The sequence below is a fragment of the Dasypus novemcinctus genome, chromosome 13, assembly GCF_030445035.2.
Source record: "Dasypus novemcinctus isolate mDasNov1 chromosome 13, mDasNov1.1.hap2, whole genome shotgun sequence".
Lineage (NCBI taxonomy): Eukaryota > Metazoa > Chordata > Mammalia > Cingulata > Dasypodidae > Dasypus > Dasypus novemcinctus.
The window spans coordinates 96,954,330-96,973,415 of record NC_080685.1 but is presented as its reverse complement, the minus strand read 5'-3'; the positions used below and the strand labels follow the sequence as shown (position 1 = coordinate 96,973,415).

At 41.2% G+C, this 19,086-nt stretch overlaps 1 protein-coding gene across 2 annotated transcripts in view; it reads left to right on the top strand.

Annotated features, from left to right (window-relative positions):
- The window catches only part of KCNH1 (potassium voltage-gated channel subfamily H member 1), a 442,833-nt gene that overhangs the window by 32,614 nt on the left and 391,133 nt on the right, over nt 1-19,086 (top strand). For both annotated transcript variants that reach the window (XM_058275155.2, XM_058275156.2), the window contains exons 3-4: nt 742-848; nt 13,121-13,249. In XM_058275155.2, the coding sequence (XP_058131138.1) occupies nt 742-848; nt 13,121-13,249 (236 nt within the window). The remainder of the gene's footprint in view (nt 1-741; nt 849-13,120; nt 13,250-19,086) is intronic.

Below are 19,086 nucleotides of genomic sequence, written 5' to 3'. Positions count from 1 at the left end.
AAATCCATGACCCAAATTTACCCTGCCACCTTTATCAGAAAGTCTCCCAGAGTTTTATGTCTAAAATGCAATTGATTGTTACTCTTTTGTATAAAACCCTCCAGGTCTTCCCATTGCTTTTGGGATAAAGTTTAAATTACCTCACATGGCTTACCATGCCGTGGTTTCCTCCATGATCTGGCCTCTGTTTATCTCTCTATATTACCTCTTGCAAAATTTTCCCTCGTGGTCTATATTCCAGCCATAATGAACTGAACTACTTTGAGGTTTGGGAATGAATCGCACTCTCACCTTTATGTTTTTGCACATGCTAATCTATTGCCTGGAATGTTCTTTTCTCTTCTTTTCTCACCTAATTTCCACCTGCTCTTGAGCTCTCACATGCCATTACCTCTGGAAGTTTTCTCTGATCATCCAAGAAAGTGCTCTTATGCACTATGTAGCTCCTTGTGGATACTCCCATTGCAGCACTGGTCATATTGCTTTCTATTAATAATTGCTAGTGTACATCACTCATTAAGCTGTTAACTTTTCTTTTTTAATGGGGGGTTTAGGGATGGAATGTTGTTCACAGTTCAATCAGTAAGTCTGTTTTGAATGAATGAATGGTTTCATTGTGTGTGTATGTGTGTGTATGTTCCACAGTGCACAGCACAGTGCTGAATATAAAACAGATATTTAACCAGATTTACAGATTAATAAATACTTATTAATCTAATGAGTTCTTTGGTCAATTTGCAGTTTTATGTATGGGGAGCTGACTGATAAAGACACAATTGAAAAAGTGCGGCAGACATTTGAGAACTATGAGATGAATTCCTTTGAAATTTTGATGTACAAGAAGAACAGTGAGTATTTTGACCAGTTTGAACTATCTCTTTATGAGCTTGGAATTGTAAAATATATTTTCTTTCTCTTTTGCTGTTTGGATTTTTCTTCTTCCCACCAGCTACTTGAAACCATTGTTTAAGTTGGGGAGAAAACAGTATGACTTGGTCCATTCCATTGTTCCTCACAGGAACATTTAATGAGGTTCTTTTTACTAACTAAACGAAGACTTCTTGGTCTCTCTTGCTGCCAAGAGTTAGTGTTGTTCCTATTGATTTACTTATGGTGAGCTGCTGGCTAAAGGTACATGTAGACTTTAAAACTTCTTGGGGATTGGAGGGAAGAAATGGGACAGAAACCCTGTCCAATTCGTCTTTTGTCTACCTTCCACAGTACTTAGCACAGCAGGTAACAATAGTAGGTACCTAATGAAAAGTTTTCAACTAAATTCTTGTTCTCTTGGGGACCCCAGTTTTCCCTTGGAGACAGTATTAGCAGCACTGCATTGTTAATTTGTATATCCTTTGGCTACAACTACTTTCATAAGTATATTGATGAAGTATCTAGGTCAGTAACCATCCCCAAGTATAAAATTTCCTTTTCTCCTAGGAGGTCTCCTGTTGAATGGAGATTAGCTATATTAGAAGCATGGAAGGTGGGACTGAAGAGATGCTGACTAGTGCTTTGTTTCTGTTTTACAAACATAGTTTTCTTCTTAAAGTATCCTGCTCTTCATATGTAGGATTGATTGGTAGGTCAATAGAACGTTTCCAGGATGATTCAGATGATGCCTGAGGATAAGTGTTCATTTTGGCGGAGTTCAGGTCTGAGTGATATGTTTTGCTCTAGAAACCAGAGGGGACACGTTGCTTTTTCCTGGGAGGAGTGGGGACATTTTTTAGGCTGGAACAGGCAACTAAGGGGACTGTTTGTTTGGTGGCCTGTGCAGATGCCAGTCGGAGAGTTTAGCCCTGAGCATCAACAAGTCCAAGAGGGTTGGTACTGCAGTTTTCACGCTGGTGTTTATGCCTCACTCCATTTCACTGCTCAGCCAATAGGTCTGATTTCTCCCCCTCCAAAGGGGAGGGAGAAGACAGAGTGTGAATGGCTCCATGCCGGTCCTTCCACTGTGGGGAACCATGACTCAAAGAGCTGGTTCTTACCAGGAGCACACCATCAGTGGCCTTCTCGTGGGGGAAAAGGAGGGCAGTACGTTTTGTCCCAAGTTAATGGAGTGAGTTAAAGGCTTTCCATAGCAACAGCTTTGTGTGCTGAACTGTGTGGCGTTCCCCGTGTCACAGAACACTAATTGCGTAGGTGTATCAGAAAAATAATACCATGCATTTGTATTTTGCTTCAGAGTTTTCAGGCTTCATTAGACTCTATATTTGACTTGCCCAAATTAATCTATACATGTTTGGCACAAAAGGGAGATGGAGAGGAACCTAATTTAAATTGAGTTAGTGATTTTGCTCACCATTCTCTTCAGGAAGCATACACCCAAGGGTGGGCATGAGACAGGAGTGGGGAATCTGCCTGTCCCTCAGTTGTCTCAGGGACCAAAGACCTTTCTCACTGCCCAGACAGCGATTCTGGTATTTGAAGCTCTGTATTTTAGGTAGACATGGCCTTTCCGTGTGAGCCAGCTAGTTCATCTGACGTTCTACCAAAGTCTTCCCTCCCTGGAGGCTGTGCTGGGCTTATTGGGAGATGCATATCAGTTTCCAAAGTGGCATGCCCAAAGAGGTCAACCTATTTCTGGGTGATGTGCAAGAGTAACTGTGGTCAAATGCAACTTCTTCCTTACCCTTTAATTTTAGAAAATAACTTCTGTGTAAGGTATGACTCTGCTCTATTTTGAAATGCTGATCCTCTAAGTCCTGTGAAAGAGGCATATTTATCTCCATAGCATAAAGAAATTACATTGCTCAGCCATGGTCATGCAGAGCCAATACTTGCTCCATAGCCATTGCTCCCAGATAGGGACAGTCTAACTTTGAGTGACAAGACACAGCCACCACATGTGTTGGTGCAGTTTGCTCTCTGCATAGGGATGCCTGACTGAGGGGTATGTGGAGACTTGCCTGCTGAGCCATCCAGGCACCCTGGCCTGCAATCGTGTCTGTGCTAAGGAAGGAGCTTCTCTTTCTAATTTAGACAGTGATGTCCAGGTGCTGGGAGGGGCCCTGGAAAAGGCTAAGCCTGCATATAAAACTTGAGGCATTAAATTAAATAAATAATGCATATAGCGTTGACTTCTTCCCAGTATTCTGTTCATTACTCCCAAGTCCCTGCAAATCTCACCCGCTCCTAAGAAATCTAGAAACTTTAAATTATTTATTAAGCCTGGGAATAATATGGTTACACTGAATTCTATGCTTTTGTTTTTCATTTTTATTATTTTACAACTTTTTATTCACTATTTGCTCTATGTCAGATAGTAGATCTCTTGTTAAGGATGTGATTATGGAAAGTTATACACAGTCCCTGTGTGCATCCACAGAGCTGTATGTGCTTTGATAGTAAAATCACATTGGGGGGGGGGTGTCACTGGAAGGTCAAGGAAGGAAGTCTTTTTGGAGACATGAAATCCATGCTGAAACTGAAGGATCGATGGGAGCTAAGCAAAGAGTGGACAAAGAGTATCCCAGGCTGATGGAAGGTATGTGGAGGGGGCAACAGATGAGAGAGACACAGAGCTGCTTCTCAAACTCTCCTGTGCACTGGAAATCACCTGGGAATCAGAATACACCTTCTGTTCAGTAGGGAAAGGGCCCGAGACCCTGCTCCCGGTCGATGCCTGTGCTGCCATTCTATGAGTCACACTCTGAGTAGCAAGGACAGAAAGCAGGTGTGGTGACGACTGGCTCCCATGAGGACAGGGTGTGTGTCTTTCTTTCACGACTGTATCCCCTGCACCCAGCACAGAGGCTGACACTTGAAAAGAAGTGCTCAACCAAAGCTTGTAGAGTAATTAAATCTATAAATAAATGAGTTGGAATCTATAAAGCTGGGAAGTTAGGAAGGATCAGTAATTTAGCCATGTTAAAGAGTTTAGAATTTGTCTTAGCAATGGTGGTGGGTATGGAGGATGGGGGGGAATGCAGTTTTTAAAATTTAACTTATTTTATTAGAGAAATTGTAGTTGCACAGAAAAATCATGGAGAAAGAGTAGAGTTCCCATATACCCCATTTTACACAGTTTCCCCTATTTACACAGCATTAGTGTGGTGCCTTTGTTACAACGGATGAAAGGATATTATTATATTATACTGTTAACTATAGTTCATGGTTTACGTTGGGATCCTGGTTTGTGTTGTGCAGTTCTATTGGTTTTTTTTTTCTTAAATTTATTCTGGTAAAATACAATCTAAAATTTCCCATTTTAACCACATTCAGGTATGCAATTCGGTGGTGTTAGTGACAATCACTGTTGTGCACTGTAGGGTTCTGCACAGGGTAATTACACAATCAGATCTCGATTCTAGAAAGCTGTGGCTAGAGGGTGGAGGTGGAGGGAGCGGAGGGCGCCTGGAGGCAGAGCGTTAGTTAGGAATCAGCAGTGACTGGACGCCCATGGCCCGAGTCATCTTGCAGTTGAAATGGAAAGATGCCCGCACTTGGGATGGTTAGAGAGACCCAGAGGCAGAAAGGGAGGAGGCTGAGTGATGCCCACGATTGGCTCGTCCCCAACGCCCAGGTGGTGCCCAGGAAGTAGGAAGCACGAAGCGCAGCGTTTCTGGCCAGGCGTCTAAAACCCCGCCTGCGTCAGGCGGCCCAGAGGAGGTGCTGGAGGCGTGTTTGTGGAGAGACTTTGAAAGGAACTTGATCATTAACAGGAATCAGATCAGGGAAAGAAAACTAGGGATTCAAACTGAAGGTGTCGAAGCCGAGAAGTGAGGTGAGCCTGGGGCTCCTGGAGGGGCAAAGGCTCGATAGGAATGGTTGGGAGGGAGGGAGGCACGGAGGCCGCCATGTTTCTCGGGGCCTCCAGGAAGGCGCGGCTTGCTTCCGCTTTCGAGTGTGTAGCTCAGGAGCGCGAAACTCCCCGCGCTTTCAGGCAGCATGGAGTCCCAAGAGAGGAAGGTTACCCCTGCTGAGATTTAAAGGAATGAATTGCCATTATCTGAATGAACCTTCACTTTTTTCCTGATTTTTAAGTTAATTTTTATTATGGAGAAAACATGAAGGGATGAAGAAGGAAAAACAATTCCAAGACTCAAAGAAATACTATTAACTTTTTTTTTTCAGAAGTATTTATTTTAGTTGTTAAAAAAATTTTTTTTAAAGTAGTTTCAGATTACGTAAATGTTTCATAAAAAATATAGGGGATTCCCATATACCCCACTTTCACACTTTCCCACATGAACAACACCCCCCATTAGTGTAGTACATTTGTTAAAATTGATTAACACACATTGAAGCACTGCTACTAACCATGAATTACAGTTTATATTACAGTTTACACTCTGTCCTGCACAATTTTGTAGGTTGTGTTTCCTTCTAGTCTTTGCACGCATTTTATACAGACAATTGAGATTTTGACATGTATATCATTTTTAGTGATACTTTGAAAATCTTTTATCATAAAATATCTCCATCATTAAAATTCCTCAAAAATATCCTTTCAAAAGTATTTTATTCTTCCTATAAATAGTTGAGCATTTATGATATTCTAAGTTTTCTGTATTAAAAAATGCTGAGGCAAATATCTTTGTGTACATAATTTTGATGACATTTTGAACTGTTTCCTAGAAGTTGAAAATTACTGTGTCAAAGAATGTGTTAAGGTTCCTGAGACATTTTGCCAAGTAGTGTTTCAGAAGAAATGAACCCACTTCCAAGTTCACATATAGAATCTGAGTGACTCATTCTGCCTCACCAGCGTAGAATAGTATAATTTTTAAGTGATCAAATTGCCTACAATTAAATTACTTTTGTTTAACGAGTATTTGTTGAATGCTAGTGAGATTGATCGTTTTTTTCCCTATTTATTGGCCATTTAAAATTTCCCACTTTTTGTGTGAATTGTTTGCTCAGATCTTTACCATTATATTTAATTCTCGTGATTTAAAAAATTTTTTTGAATAAATTCTTAATAATTTTTTTTTCATTTGAATTCTACCCCCTCGCCTTCTTTAGTATGTGCAAGGGCATATTTGAAGAAAGATGTCTTCCATTGTTAAGTGGTGACATTTGTCCTCCATTTTGGGAGTTGGGAGGAATTAGCAGCAGACTTCACGGTCTTTTGGAATGAGTGTGTGGAATACCATTATATCCCATGGTAGATGGATTATTGGAAAGGTTTCTTTCTATCTATTGAGCAGTCTGAAAACCCGGGTATTAGTGAAGTGCTAAGATCTTATATTTTTACTAACTTCCTACTCGGTATGCTATGCAACTTTCTTGGATCAATGGCAGCCATTGTTCACACATTCAGTGACTATTTACTTGCTCATTCTTGTGTTAGCTAAATAGTTTTTCTTTTTTCAAACAAGAAAAGCAGGAAGTATTAGCACTATCTAAAAGCAGTCCACCTTTCGGATAGCACTCCCTTTATCTCTTTGTGGTGTGGCTGGTAGTGAGCAGTTTGGGAGATCTGGATCCACTTCCCAGTCAGCCCAGGGAAAGGCATCTTTCAGCAGTTCTGTGGAGCCATCAAGGAGAAGCTGCAGACCAAATACTTATTAATTACCTACTCTAGGCTTAAGAATGGGCTGAACCCTGTGGATCATCGAGATACAAACACAAGAAACCAACCCTGCCTTTGAGGAGGATACAGTCTAGTTGTGGTGACAAATCTAATAAGTGAAACAGTAATATTGTATGTTTTTCCTAATAGATTGTCTTTTCCTTATTCATTGTTAGGAGCTGCTTAGATATGGATACAGGATATTGATTCTTTTTATTTTCCAAGATTTATTTTCTTAATTTTATTCCCCCCCTCCCTATTGTTTGCTCTCACTGCCCGCTTTTTGTGTCCATTTGATGTGTGCTTCTGTATCTGCTCATCTTCTCTTTAGGAGGCACTGGGAACTGAACCTGGGACCTTCCTTGTAGGACAGAGGCACACGATCATGAGCTACCTCAGCTCCCTGGTTTGTTGTGTCACTCATTGCCTTTCCTTTGTCTCTTCGTTGCGTCATCTTGTTGTATCAGCTCACCACGCCAGCCAGTCGCGCTAGCTTGCTTTCTCCAGGAGGCACTGGGAACTGATCCAGGGACCTCCCATGTGGTAGACAGGAACCCAATCACTTGAGCCACATCCACTTCCCAGGATATTGATTCTATGTCACACACAGATTGAAAAATATTTTTCTCATCTTTGTAATTTTTTCTTTTAACTTTAAAAAATAATTTAGACCATATAGAAGGGAAATATTTTTATGTTAGTTTTTTCCTTTAAGGTTTCTGAGCTTTATATATTGCTTTGGAAGCACTTCTCCTAATCTTAAAAGAAATTCTCCCCTTTTCCTTTTTGTACTTTTATAGTTCAGTTAGAATATTTAGAATATTAGACCATTTGGATTGTTTTTTATTTTATGTGAGGTAGCAATTATCCACACTGCTATTTCAATTGTCCCAGTACTATTGGTGCAATACTCCAGCTCTTCCCTTCTGATCTGAAATGCCTTCTTGTTCATATGCTAAATTCCCACACATTGACAGGCTTGTCTCTGTCCTGTTCTTTTCCAGGAATCCTTTTTCAACTTTTAGTTATGTCTGCTTGGTTAAGATATTTTCTTACTTGTTTTCCCCATATTTAAAATGGGGGATAATATCATAGTACTATTCTACCTCACAGAGTTGTGATGAGATGTAAACCACAATGTGCCTGGCTGTGGCCCATTGGAAGTACTCAATAAATGGTATTTTTATGTCTATTGTTGTTCTTTGTTTTGGAACCAGCACAAGTAACTCTTAATTACTGTGGTTTCATAGGTAGTCCCTGGCATTATTTTTCTTTTCAAACATTTTTAAAGTGTCTTGGCCATTCCTACACCTATTTTTTTTTTTTTTCAATTTGAACTGAATTTCAACTTATCAAGTTCCAAGGGAAAAAAGGAACAATCGAGAATCTGACTGAAATTCCATTAAGTTTATGTATCAGATGGGGAGGTTTGACATCTTTATAAAATTGAATTTTCTCATCTATAAATAATGTAACTCTCTCCATTTACTTAGATTTTGTTTTATGCCTCTTAATAAAATTGTAATCACATTGAGGCTTAAGCACTGATTTTTCTAGCTTTCTCCTTGTTGTGATTGAGATTGGCCCTCGTCTCTCAGAACAATTGGAGACAGTTTCAGTTTCATTAAACACCTGGAGATACATTCTCTTCTTTAATCATCTAAACATCTCTGTGAGTGAGATTCTTCATTTGATCTTACAGGTGATGAATTTAAAGTTTAAAGGAAGAAAGAAGGGAAAGTAATAGTTTTAAACACTTATGTACCAGATGTGTATTTTTACTTAATCCAAAGTAGGTCCATTTTGCTAACGAGGATATTGATGCTGAGAAAAGTTAAAGTGACGTGGCCCAGGCACACAATGAACAGAGAGACAGGGCTCAAAACCAGGGCTTGGGATTCCAAATCAGATGTCCTATTGGCCAGTGCCCACCACTCCCTCTTTCTGCTGTCTTGTTCTCTGTGCACTTGTCATTTGTCTCTCTAAAGTTGACCCCAGCCCAACCAGTCTATTTCCTGGGACAGGCTAACATTTCCTGGTTTAGTTTCTGGAAGTATTAGAGTCACCTGGCACCGTGCAGCCCTTCCCAAGAGCCAATCACAGTAGCTTGATTGATTCTGTTGCTGTTGAATGTGATCAGGATGCCCAGCTGACTGGTTACAGTTAGACCCAGGGTAGAAGGAAGATTGATGGAGGCCAAAATTTTTCTCATACACATGAGCCTTGCTGTTTTATTACCTGCTTATCAGGGTTGAGGAACCCCAAAGTCAAGTTAGATGGTCAGATTCTTTACAACTTGACCCAGGCGAGCCTCATAAAGAATGAGGACCATGGAGTGCCCAGGAGCAGGAATCTGACCTGGAACTGCCCTCCCAGTGGACAGCTTCAGCCAGGAAAGAGCCTCTCTCCCAGCATTGGTCTTTGTCATCAGTCAGGTTGTCAGATGCTGTGTTTTTCCTGGGTTTGTGCGTTTGTGCATCTATCTTCCTTTAATAGAGAATTTGTCATTGGCCCTGTGTCCTTTTTGCAGACACAGGCCATCAAATGCTTGTTTTTCTCTGTTTTTCTATAGTAGCCTCTTGGAAAAAAGTGTGTGTGTTTGTGTGTGTATATGTGTGTGAGAGACTATTTGTGCATTCATCGCCTCCTTTGTATCTTGACACAGTGAATCCTGCTGCGGATCGTGGGCCCTGAGAAAGACCCCTTGAGGCCGTCTGGTCCAGCCTCTGACTCTGGGCAGTTGAATGAACAAAGTCGAAGAGTTCTTGAGGAGCTTTGGGGGCTTCCAGAGGGGTGAACAGAATGCTGGATGGGCAGGGCTCTAGGCTGTACACTGTCTACCTTCAACTTATACTGATACTCCATATACTAATATTTCATATACTGATACTCCAAATAATATTTCATTAGATTAAAAATACTTTGCTCTTAAGAGAAAAAGGTTGCACTCACTGGTCTATGCCATCTGGGAGGAACTTATATTAACTTCTGGAAGACTTCCAGAAATGAAAATTTAGGCCCACTCTGCTTGCTTTCTTAGATTGTTTAGGGAATGACAGTTTGGGAAGGAGGCAAGTCTGAGTGACAGTGAAGACACTGGAAATGGGATTTATTTCTTTGAAACTCAACAAGCATGCCTGGAGTGTACATCCAAGGTTGTCATGTTGCACAACTCCGTGATGGAGCACCTGGAATTGAGCAATGCCATGGTCTCACATGATCTTTTGCATAATTTTATGTTAGATGCCATTGGAATACAGGTGTAGGATGGAAAGACTGAGAAATTAGATCATGTCTTCTGCCCTTGGAGTGGATTATGATCTCTTTAAAGCAGGAGTTCTTAAACTTATTTTGTTCCATGGGCCCCTTCTCAGAATGTAGCAGCTGATAGTTTTATAACATTCAACTAGCATTGGGTCTAACAACTACCATAAATTTGAAGTATGGATACATGTAAGCAATTTTTCTAGATATGCAACACCTGTAATGTGATATGAAATGAATATTACTGTAGTTTATTGCATACATTCATAAGTGAAGGAAATGCTAGATTTCAGTTAAAGAAAATAAGTTTATTTTTTTTTCAATTCAAGTCCACAGACCCACTAAAGAAGCCTTGATTTAAAGAAATGGTACTTAACTGTAAAGGTTTGAAGAGGACCAATACATAGGTCTTTCCTTCTCTGTGATCAGAGCCAGCTGGGAGAGTTACAGGAATCTTGCAAATGGATGCTAAAATATCACCTTTCTGACTAATAAAACTGATCCTAGACAGTGTGGTTTATATCTATGGGGAAGCAAGTTTCTAAAAGTGAACCATAAAATCCAACAAATTTGCCCGCCCATCGCTGTCAGCACTGGGGAGCTGCAGACTTCTCTCCCACTAGCCTTCCTCCTGCCTTTTGACTACTCCTTAAGGCTAATGGCATGGAGCAGAGCAGGGTGGCTTTCTAAGCTCTAAGAAAGCAGAGGAGGAGGAGAAGGGACCAAGCTACACATGATCAATTCCTGCTCCCCAAATTACTACCCCAAGGGAGAGGCCCAGAATGTTGCATTGAAAGATGTCACTCCATGGGGAAACAGTAGGTCAAGGAAAGGAGGTGTTCCACCTCAACAAGCCCCCATGATCAACTTGAGATGAACTCTCAGGCACATTCATCTAAATATGTAGTATGTACAAGATAAGTATTTAGACACTGAAAGGGATCATCAAGTTGTATGTGCTTAATCAGGGAACATTTCTTGAAGTTTGATGGAAAGAGGTGCACAGCTTAAACAGATTGACCTATTGATGTGAGGAGGGTTCATTACGAGCTTGAACTTTGGAAAAATGAAGAAAGGCCTCCCATTATGACTAATATATGATGGTTCTCCATCTCTGGGAGATGGGGGTTAGCCTCATCAAGCCCAGTAGTCGTACATGGGGTGAAGAGATTAGATGGCAGAGTCCCAACTGGAGCAAGTTCCCAGGTGTTGGGGCCTACTGAGGCAGTGCTGGGGTGCCCTGCAAGGCTGTAGCTACGGAGGGGATGGTTCTGGGGCGTCTAACAAGATGAGGCGCCTAGTGTTGGACATGATGAGTGGGTTCCTGTCATCTGATTTATTACTAGTTTGATAAATTAGGAATATTTTCTGGTTTACTATTTGCAAAATGGCTTCAAGTTTCCTTAGAATAAGAAATGCTCTTGATTAGTTTGCTTTTTGTCTTGTCAGTTAGGATATAGCTGTGGATGTGTAGGATTAGTCAGTGTGATGCTTTTTTCTGAGTTTTCTTTTGCTTAATCAAAAAATGGTTTAAAATCCCACAGGTTCTGAGGAGGAGAATGGGAGGAATATTAACACAGAGCTTCCAAAAAGAGTGGATAATTCAAAGGTCATATTCTTCTTGATTTTGAAATGCTGTATGTGATTTTTGCACAGTAGATTTTTCTTTCAAAACTTATTTTTTCCTCAGGTGATATTATAATCATAATCAATTTGTCTTCTATGAGCAAATAGAAACCGACAGCTGAAAATGGTGGAAAGGGCAAATGGACTGAGGTTTAAAAATAACCATGGTAAATATATAGATAATGAAGATTTAAGGGGAATATATTTCCATTTGATCAAACTACTGTCTGTTTGGACATTTTAGGGTGGTGAAGTGTATAACTAAGTAGTATAGCCAGATCTGAAAAATAGTTATTGTCAAGTTAAATTGGCTAATCCTAATGTTAATCAGAGGTGTCTAGCTATGTTATATAATAAGGGTTTAATGTGATTGTAGACACAAAGACCCAAGTGATCTCTTGGGAATCTATTTTCATCTCTAAGATTAAGTGAGTTGTTTACATGTTATCTCATAAAATAAAAATAATAGGTGTAAAATGCTGAATACAGTACCAGATACCTATATGACTTCTCTGATACTTACAATGAAGGGAAATATTTACTGTATTTTAATCTTAAGGTGGTTATAAAACAGCATGTAAAGTAGTATCTCAATTATCCAAAATTAAAAAATTACTAAGTTCTTATATTCTAGGTGCTGTTTTAGAACCTGGGAACACAAGAACTGAGCAGGGTAGAACGTACCATTGCTTTGTGGCTCAGTTAATTTTGTACCACAGAACAGACTGGTGCTTCTTGTTATGATGTCCTCTATGGATAGAAAGTACTTTCTTATTTTAACAAATTATTGTTTGGAAGACAGAGATTGACTTTGTGCACATATTTGGCCATGGAACCTGAGTGAGTGGCCATCCTCTGAGAAATCATTCAGATGAACCCTGACTTCCTTCTCCTTCTGTGGATTGTGCTTGTTAGGAAGAGCTTATTTACCCCCCACTCTAGCTCAGGAACAGGTCTGGATGTCTCAGCCATTCATTGAGCTTCCTAAGGCTCTGATGTGATAGCATTCCACACCCACTTGAAATTCTCCTCTTTCTGGGGAACTTCTGCTGGGAGAATCATCTTGGTGATCTTTTTTCTTCTACAATACCTTGTCGTTTGCCACTGTATTGGACTGTTTGGATTTTTATTTTGGGAAGGGGGACTTAGAAATGTCGTAGTTTCTGGTCCATGCTCAACTGAGCATGTAAGCCAAACTGATGGATTCCCAAAATGGGTTTTGACACTGGGGCCCTTTAGCAATGGAAATTCTGTTAGCAATGGAAATTTGCTAAATCCCATTAAATTCCTTTAGCAAAGGAAATTTGAGTTTGCATGGTGTGCTGGCCATGGTTTGTGGTGCCTATTTTGACCCCTAACTCTGTACTTGCCTATTATATGGTTTAAGGTAAGTCTTTAGGTCTGTGTACCTTAGTTTCTTCCATATGGTCAGAAGGGATTTTCAGCCCATTTTCTACTAGTTTTACAAGGGTTAAGAGAGCTGCACTTAAAAAATTATTTGAATGGAAGAAAACTCCCATTGAATAGTTACCGTGAAAGTTTTTATTCTAGCAAGGATATAAATTAATGGTGCAATACCCTGGCGCCTGAGGGAATGTAGCCATTTAAAAATAAATTAATGTTTGTACCTATTCATTCCCAAGTCTTTGCTTCCATAGCCGCTCAAACGAGAATGCAAATTACTGACCAACCTTTTGATATTCCTTGCAGGGACACCTGTGTGGTTCTTTGTGAAAATTGCTCCAATTCGAAACGAACAGGATAAAGTGGTTTTATTTCTTTGCACTTTCAGTGACATAACAGCTTTCAAACAGCCAATTGAGGATGATTCATGTAAAGGTTTGTAATTCTGATTTGCACAAATACATTTATTCCTTTTGCCTTTCGTGTGGCTCTCATTACAGAGAATCTGATGTTGCCAAGGAAATCTCTGCACAAAGATCAAGATTTAAACTTTAATTTATGTTGGGTAAAATATTATGTCATTTTAGAATGTATTGGGGGCAGAAAAGGGGAGGAAAGAATGGCCACATTCTCACACTTATTTATCTAGAAACTTCCTTAGATTCGACTGAGTTCTAGCATTTAAGATAGATTAAACAGACTTTAACATATTCCCACCATTATGGTTGATTAAGTTGGTGACTGGTTAATTCATTTGGAACATGGCATTGATGAGGCCAGAGTCTTGAGTAATATTTCTGTGTGGACTGTTTAATCAGTTCTGTGACCACAGAGTTTATTGCCCTTCTCAGCTGTATCACAGGTATGTACTGTTGGAATAACAATGGGGACCTAGGAAAGAAGGTGGCTCACCCCTGAGGAGGTCTAACTCATTAAGAAACACAAAGGATGGCATGTCCTTCACAGAGGCTTGGGATGAGGGGGTGTCACATCACCACTTTGATGTGCTTCTTTCATGGCTTATGCTCAAGATAACTAAGAGGCTAGGAGCCATTTCATGCTGCATTGCTCCCTGGCTCTGTGGTTGACTTTCCATCTCTTTCTGAGAACTCTGTGCCTTTTGGTTTTCTGACATAAAGCAGAGATGAGAGTGGAGTCAAGGGAGAGACAATCTGGGGCATATTATTCTTAGTGTGACAAGAGTTTGATTCTTAAATGGGTATCACAGGAAGAAATAAAAAGCATCAAGTGGCTGCTCTGTCAGGGGCTGTGTACTCTGAGGGTACTTAAAATCCCTAGTACATTTGGACCACACTGTATATAGCACTGTGTCCTAATTTTTTAAACTATCTGATAGCTCAATAAATGAATTTCGGTCATCCTTTTGGTTTGAAGACACAAGCAGATGCAATTTCTCAACCAGTGTCTCAGCCTGCTGGAGTCTCCTGCTTACCTACATATTTGTAATGACTTCATTTAATTTTTAATTCCGACTTGGAGTTTGCTCCAGTGCAATAGGTATTATATGCTGATGGACTTACTCATGATTGAGTGTCATGTTGTTATTGTGCAGAATGACTGCTTTTTGAAGCCAGCAATCTCATAAATGCTACTTTAAGGGATTTTCAGACATTTTGACATGGATTTTTGCAAATTTTCTCTCAAAAATTAAAAGTATATGATTTGGTTGAATCAAGACATTTTTTTTTCATCCCACCACTGTAAAGTTTTCAGGGGACATGAAGTATTGTTTTGTAGGAAAGGCAACCCAGCACAAAGTGTTCCTTACCTGGCAGCTAGGTGCCTGCATTTGATTCTCATAAAACTGGAAAGAAGAGATAAATTAGAGTGATTTGTGGGACTCATTTATATTTATTTACTAGGAATAAGAAGCTCCGCTTCATTTAACCTGCCTCAGTGATGCATTTCCTTGCTAGTAACAGTTTTGGAGTGCACACACACACATGCATATTCTCTATTAGCGAAGGGAGCCAGGTAGTAATTCTCTTTGTCAGTGAAATAAATAAGAGTAATCCTTTAGAAAAATCTTAAATGTTAGCCCTCAATGTAGAAATGTTGCTAGTGGACCATACTTAATGTGTCCTCAAAGACATGACTTTATTAGCCTCTCCTTTTCAAATGTCAGACCCTCCCACTTGTCGTGTCACCGTGCCCCGGGCCCACTTTGATTTGGTGGACGTTTAGGACAAGGTCACATTTTATATTAGTCGGCTTACGGTGGAAAAGCATGATAACATTTTAGGACTTGTTAGTTTTAAGTCTCTAAGTCTGACTGCAAAAATTGAGTCTAGATGGAAAATACGCTGCCATGCATCTGGATTGTTCTCATTCGACATTTCTTCTTGGATGTGCTCTCGCCAACTTATTTCTAGCAGACCCAGCCAAGTTTTCAGTATGGCCCCTCAGTCAGCATTAAGAGTCTTGCTTCTGTAGAATTCACTTTTGAGGTGGAATGGAAGGGTGGTGTGGCAGCAGGGAGGCTTTCCTACCATCAGAGTAATCTTTAAATCGATTGTGTTCAGATTGTCTTAAAACTACTTTGATTTCCCCAATCATGTAGTGCTAATTTGGGGGCTTGAGGGGGCTGGGATGCATCCTAACAGCATTGGGAGAAGCCAGTGTATGCCTAACAAAGGGTGTACAAATGGGGATCGTGGGGCGGGGGGCCATCTTGATGCCCGACAGTCATTCCATTTCCTGCCTAGGCCTCCAGGCACAGGTGGTGGGTGCTGGGAATGCCTGCCGAGCCCCTTCTTCCCTTTAGAGCACCCCTTCTTCACAGTCCTTTTTGTGAATTATCCAGGGCCCTGACTTTTCCTCAGTTTCTCTTTCCTGTCCACCTTTTGGCTAATTTCCTTACTCTCTGACAAATAGTGCCCACAGAAGGCATGGAGCGGGGAGTGAAAGTCAAGCTAGATTTGCTGGTTGGTAACAGCTGTGTGTGTGTTGTGTGTGTGTGTGTGTAAAGGTTGCATGAGAGAGTAAGTGTGCATTCTTGGCTAAAATGAGAATCTATGATGCTCCAGGGTTTCATTTCTTCTTTCTCTCTTGCTTTCTGTTATTATGGATAATTGGCTGTAGGCTGCAGGATATTTTTCACTATCCCATTCTCCCTTTGGAGCCAGGAGGCTTGGGCAAGTGGGTAGAAAAGCCCTAGACTGTAAGGCTCAGTCTGCTTTCTAAATTGCTCACCCAATTTGAGTCACCCCTCTTGTTTTCTCACTTATCTCACTGAACCATCTCAGATTAAAAGAGAAAACTCACTTCAAAGATCCACGTTAAATTCAGAGTTAAACTTGAACCAGTGAAGACAACAAAGGGAATGTAAAACTCCAGAGGTGATTTTTAAGGGCCAAAGGATTAGAACATTCAGGGATGAGGGCACTGACAAACTGTTTTAATTTCCATCCATTCCCACATTCTTTATATGGAATATGTGTGAGCAGAGTAATGGATATAAGCCCGAGGCCCCGCTTCCCTTCACAATATTAACATGTCACCCTCCACCCTTAGGGTGAAGGGAAGGTGATGGCTTAGTGATTACTTTGTAAAGAAGCCATCCTGCATTTTGATTATTTGGCATTGATAGGGAGAAGGTCTGGGGAGGAAGACGTGAGGACCCTTTGACCGTGGTGCACACTGACTTCTCATCCTGCTCCCCTGTGTCCCCTGTTCCCTGCTGCGTATTTGTGACTCCAAGTCTTAGAACAAGGCTGGCCTCACAGTTTCCCCACCAGGGTATCATGTAAGAGTCTACTGTGACCTCTACTCGAGGTGATTCAGCATGCTTTCCCAGGGAAGACACCTGTAGAACTGCCTTTACCTGGTACCCCTGGATTCAGAGGAGCCAGAATTCCAGCTCATCCCAGAACTCTTTCTTCTGGCCTAGAGAGAATACAGGGCTGTATAGGCCAAAGCAATCGAGTATGTGTGGGTGTGTGTGTTGGGGGTCACCCAAGTTGAAAATCTAACAGTCATTGTGGGGTCAAGGAAGGGGGAAGCAGTTGTCTTTACTGAGACCATAGAAAGGACCCAGTGAATACTTCTGGTGGATTGATAGATTGCACATTGTAACTCTCTTCTCTGTTCCCCTTCTTTGGTCTTCTGTCCCTTTCAGTTGTTTCCCTCCTCCTACCACCTCTTTGTTTTCCTGATGAGTAATGCTTTTATTCCTCCTGTGTCTCCCAAAGCCCTGTCTGTGCCTACCTTGCTGGTGATGTTTTAACAGAGCTGGTAGACTCCTGGGCTAGGGGCAGCTGCATTTGAGCTCAGTTCAGTGTAGAACTCGCAAATGCATTATAACACGATGGGTGGATGCAGAAATACCTGGTGAAAGAGTCAGGAACAGAAATATCTCCTAAAATGTTGCCAGAGTTTGTGAGACGGGCTGCTTCTCCTTTGGAAGCCCAGAGAGAAGAAGGGCAACAAGAAGAGAGAGTATTTGTTATCTATCCCATTTAGTCAACACACATTTATAGGGTGTGTTTTGGGTGCTCAGCCTTATGTTAGGTGTTGAACATGAGGAAATGTCTGAGATAGAGCCCTTGCTCTTTAGATGCCCACTGGTGGGGGAAGGTGGACAGACAGGTAAACAAATAACAATAAAGCAAAAAAAAAAAAAAAAAGATCTACTAGAAGTCTGCCTAAGGCACAGTGGGGGTACACAGAAGGGAGTGGGCAGATCTGCTGGGGGCAGGCAGGATTGGGGAAGGGCTCCTTGAGGGAGGAGGGTACACCAGCGATCTTATTTTCTTGTGGGAAACGACCATCTGGCTTTCCTGAGTGAGGTCATCTTGAGCGAGATTAATTTTGGATTGTCCCCTCTCAGCTGGCCTTTGGATAACAGGACATTCACTTTTTCCAGGAATGGTACCTGAAGTACAGGATGGTGTTGGTCCAAATATAATGTCACCCACCAAGCCTGTTTGCTTCTCTTCCTGTATTTTTAATCTCAGCGAATGGCTGTCTCCCCAGTCACCCAAATCAAGAACCTGGACAATACCTGGTTTGCCTCTTCTCTTTCTCTCTAGCTGTTGTTCACCACGTGTTGTTGATTCTTACTCTGCAGCTGCCCTTGTTGTCTCCTGGCCCAGGTCAAGGGTTGGTCCAGACTGGAGTTCTGCAACAACCTACTCACTCGTCTCACTGTCTTTTACCTGTTGACTTTATATTTTAGCCCAGTATCCACACTGCAGCTCTGTCCTTCTAAAATGAAAATAAACTATCTATTTTCTCCGTCCCCACCATATTTAAACTCCTTTGCTGGTTCCCCATGGGTCTCAGGGTGAAGTTCAGAGTTCTTAACTTACTATCCAAGTTCCTCCAGATCTGGTTCCTGGCAGTCTCTTCAGCCCCACCTCAGGTCACTCTCTGCAGCCTCCTCCCCATGCCCCTGCAAGCCAGGTACCATTGACCCAGCCTTTTAGAACGCCTTGATCTTCCCAGACATGTTCTCGTTGTATAATTTTCTACCTTTGTAGGTTCTGTTCCTCTGTGTGGAATAGCCTTCCTTTCCTTTTTGGTTTCAGTAACTCTTATATGTCTTTCAAAATTTTTCTCAAGTGTTACCTCCTTGGGGAAGCCTTCTTTGACTCCCCAGCCTGGGTTAGATATGCCTTTTCTAGACAGTCATGGTCGTAGCATTAGGTATTCTTCTCTGCTCTAGAACTTAGCCCTCTGTAATGATTTTTCACTCACTTGTTGGTCTTCCTTACTGGACAGCATGCTCTTTGCAGCCAGGGACTGTGTCTTTTTTATCTCGATATCTCTGATGCCTAACACTGTGCCTGGTGCATAGTAGTTATGTTTGAGGAAAGAACAAACGAATGAGTGAATATATTCTTTCATCTGGTATCTTAGGTTCCTAGGGCTGCCATAACAAAGTACCACAAAATGGGTGACTTAAACCAGAAATGTATTCTCTCTCAAATTCAGGAGGCCACATTTATAGGGTGTCAGCAGGACCATGCTTCCTCTTAAACCTGTAGAGGAGCATCTGCTCCATGCCTCGCTCTTGGCTTCTGGAGGTGACTTGCCAGCCATCCATGGCATCCTCTCCTCAGCTGTCAGGTGGCATTCTCCCTTCTGCCTCTTTGTGTCCAATTTTCTCTTCTCTTAAGGACAACAGTCATATGGTTTAGTGACTATCCTAATCCAGTTTGCCTTCATCTTAAATAATAACATCTTTAAAAACCATATTTCCAATTAAGGTCACATTCATGGGACCAGAGCGTAGAACTTGAACATATCTT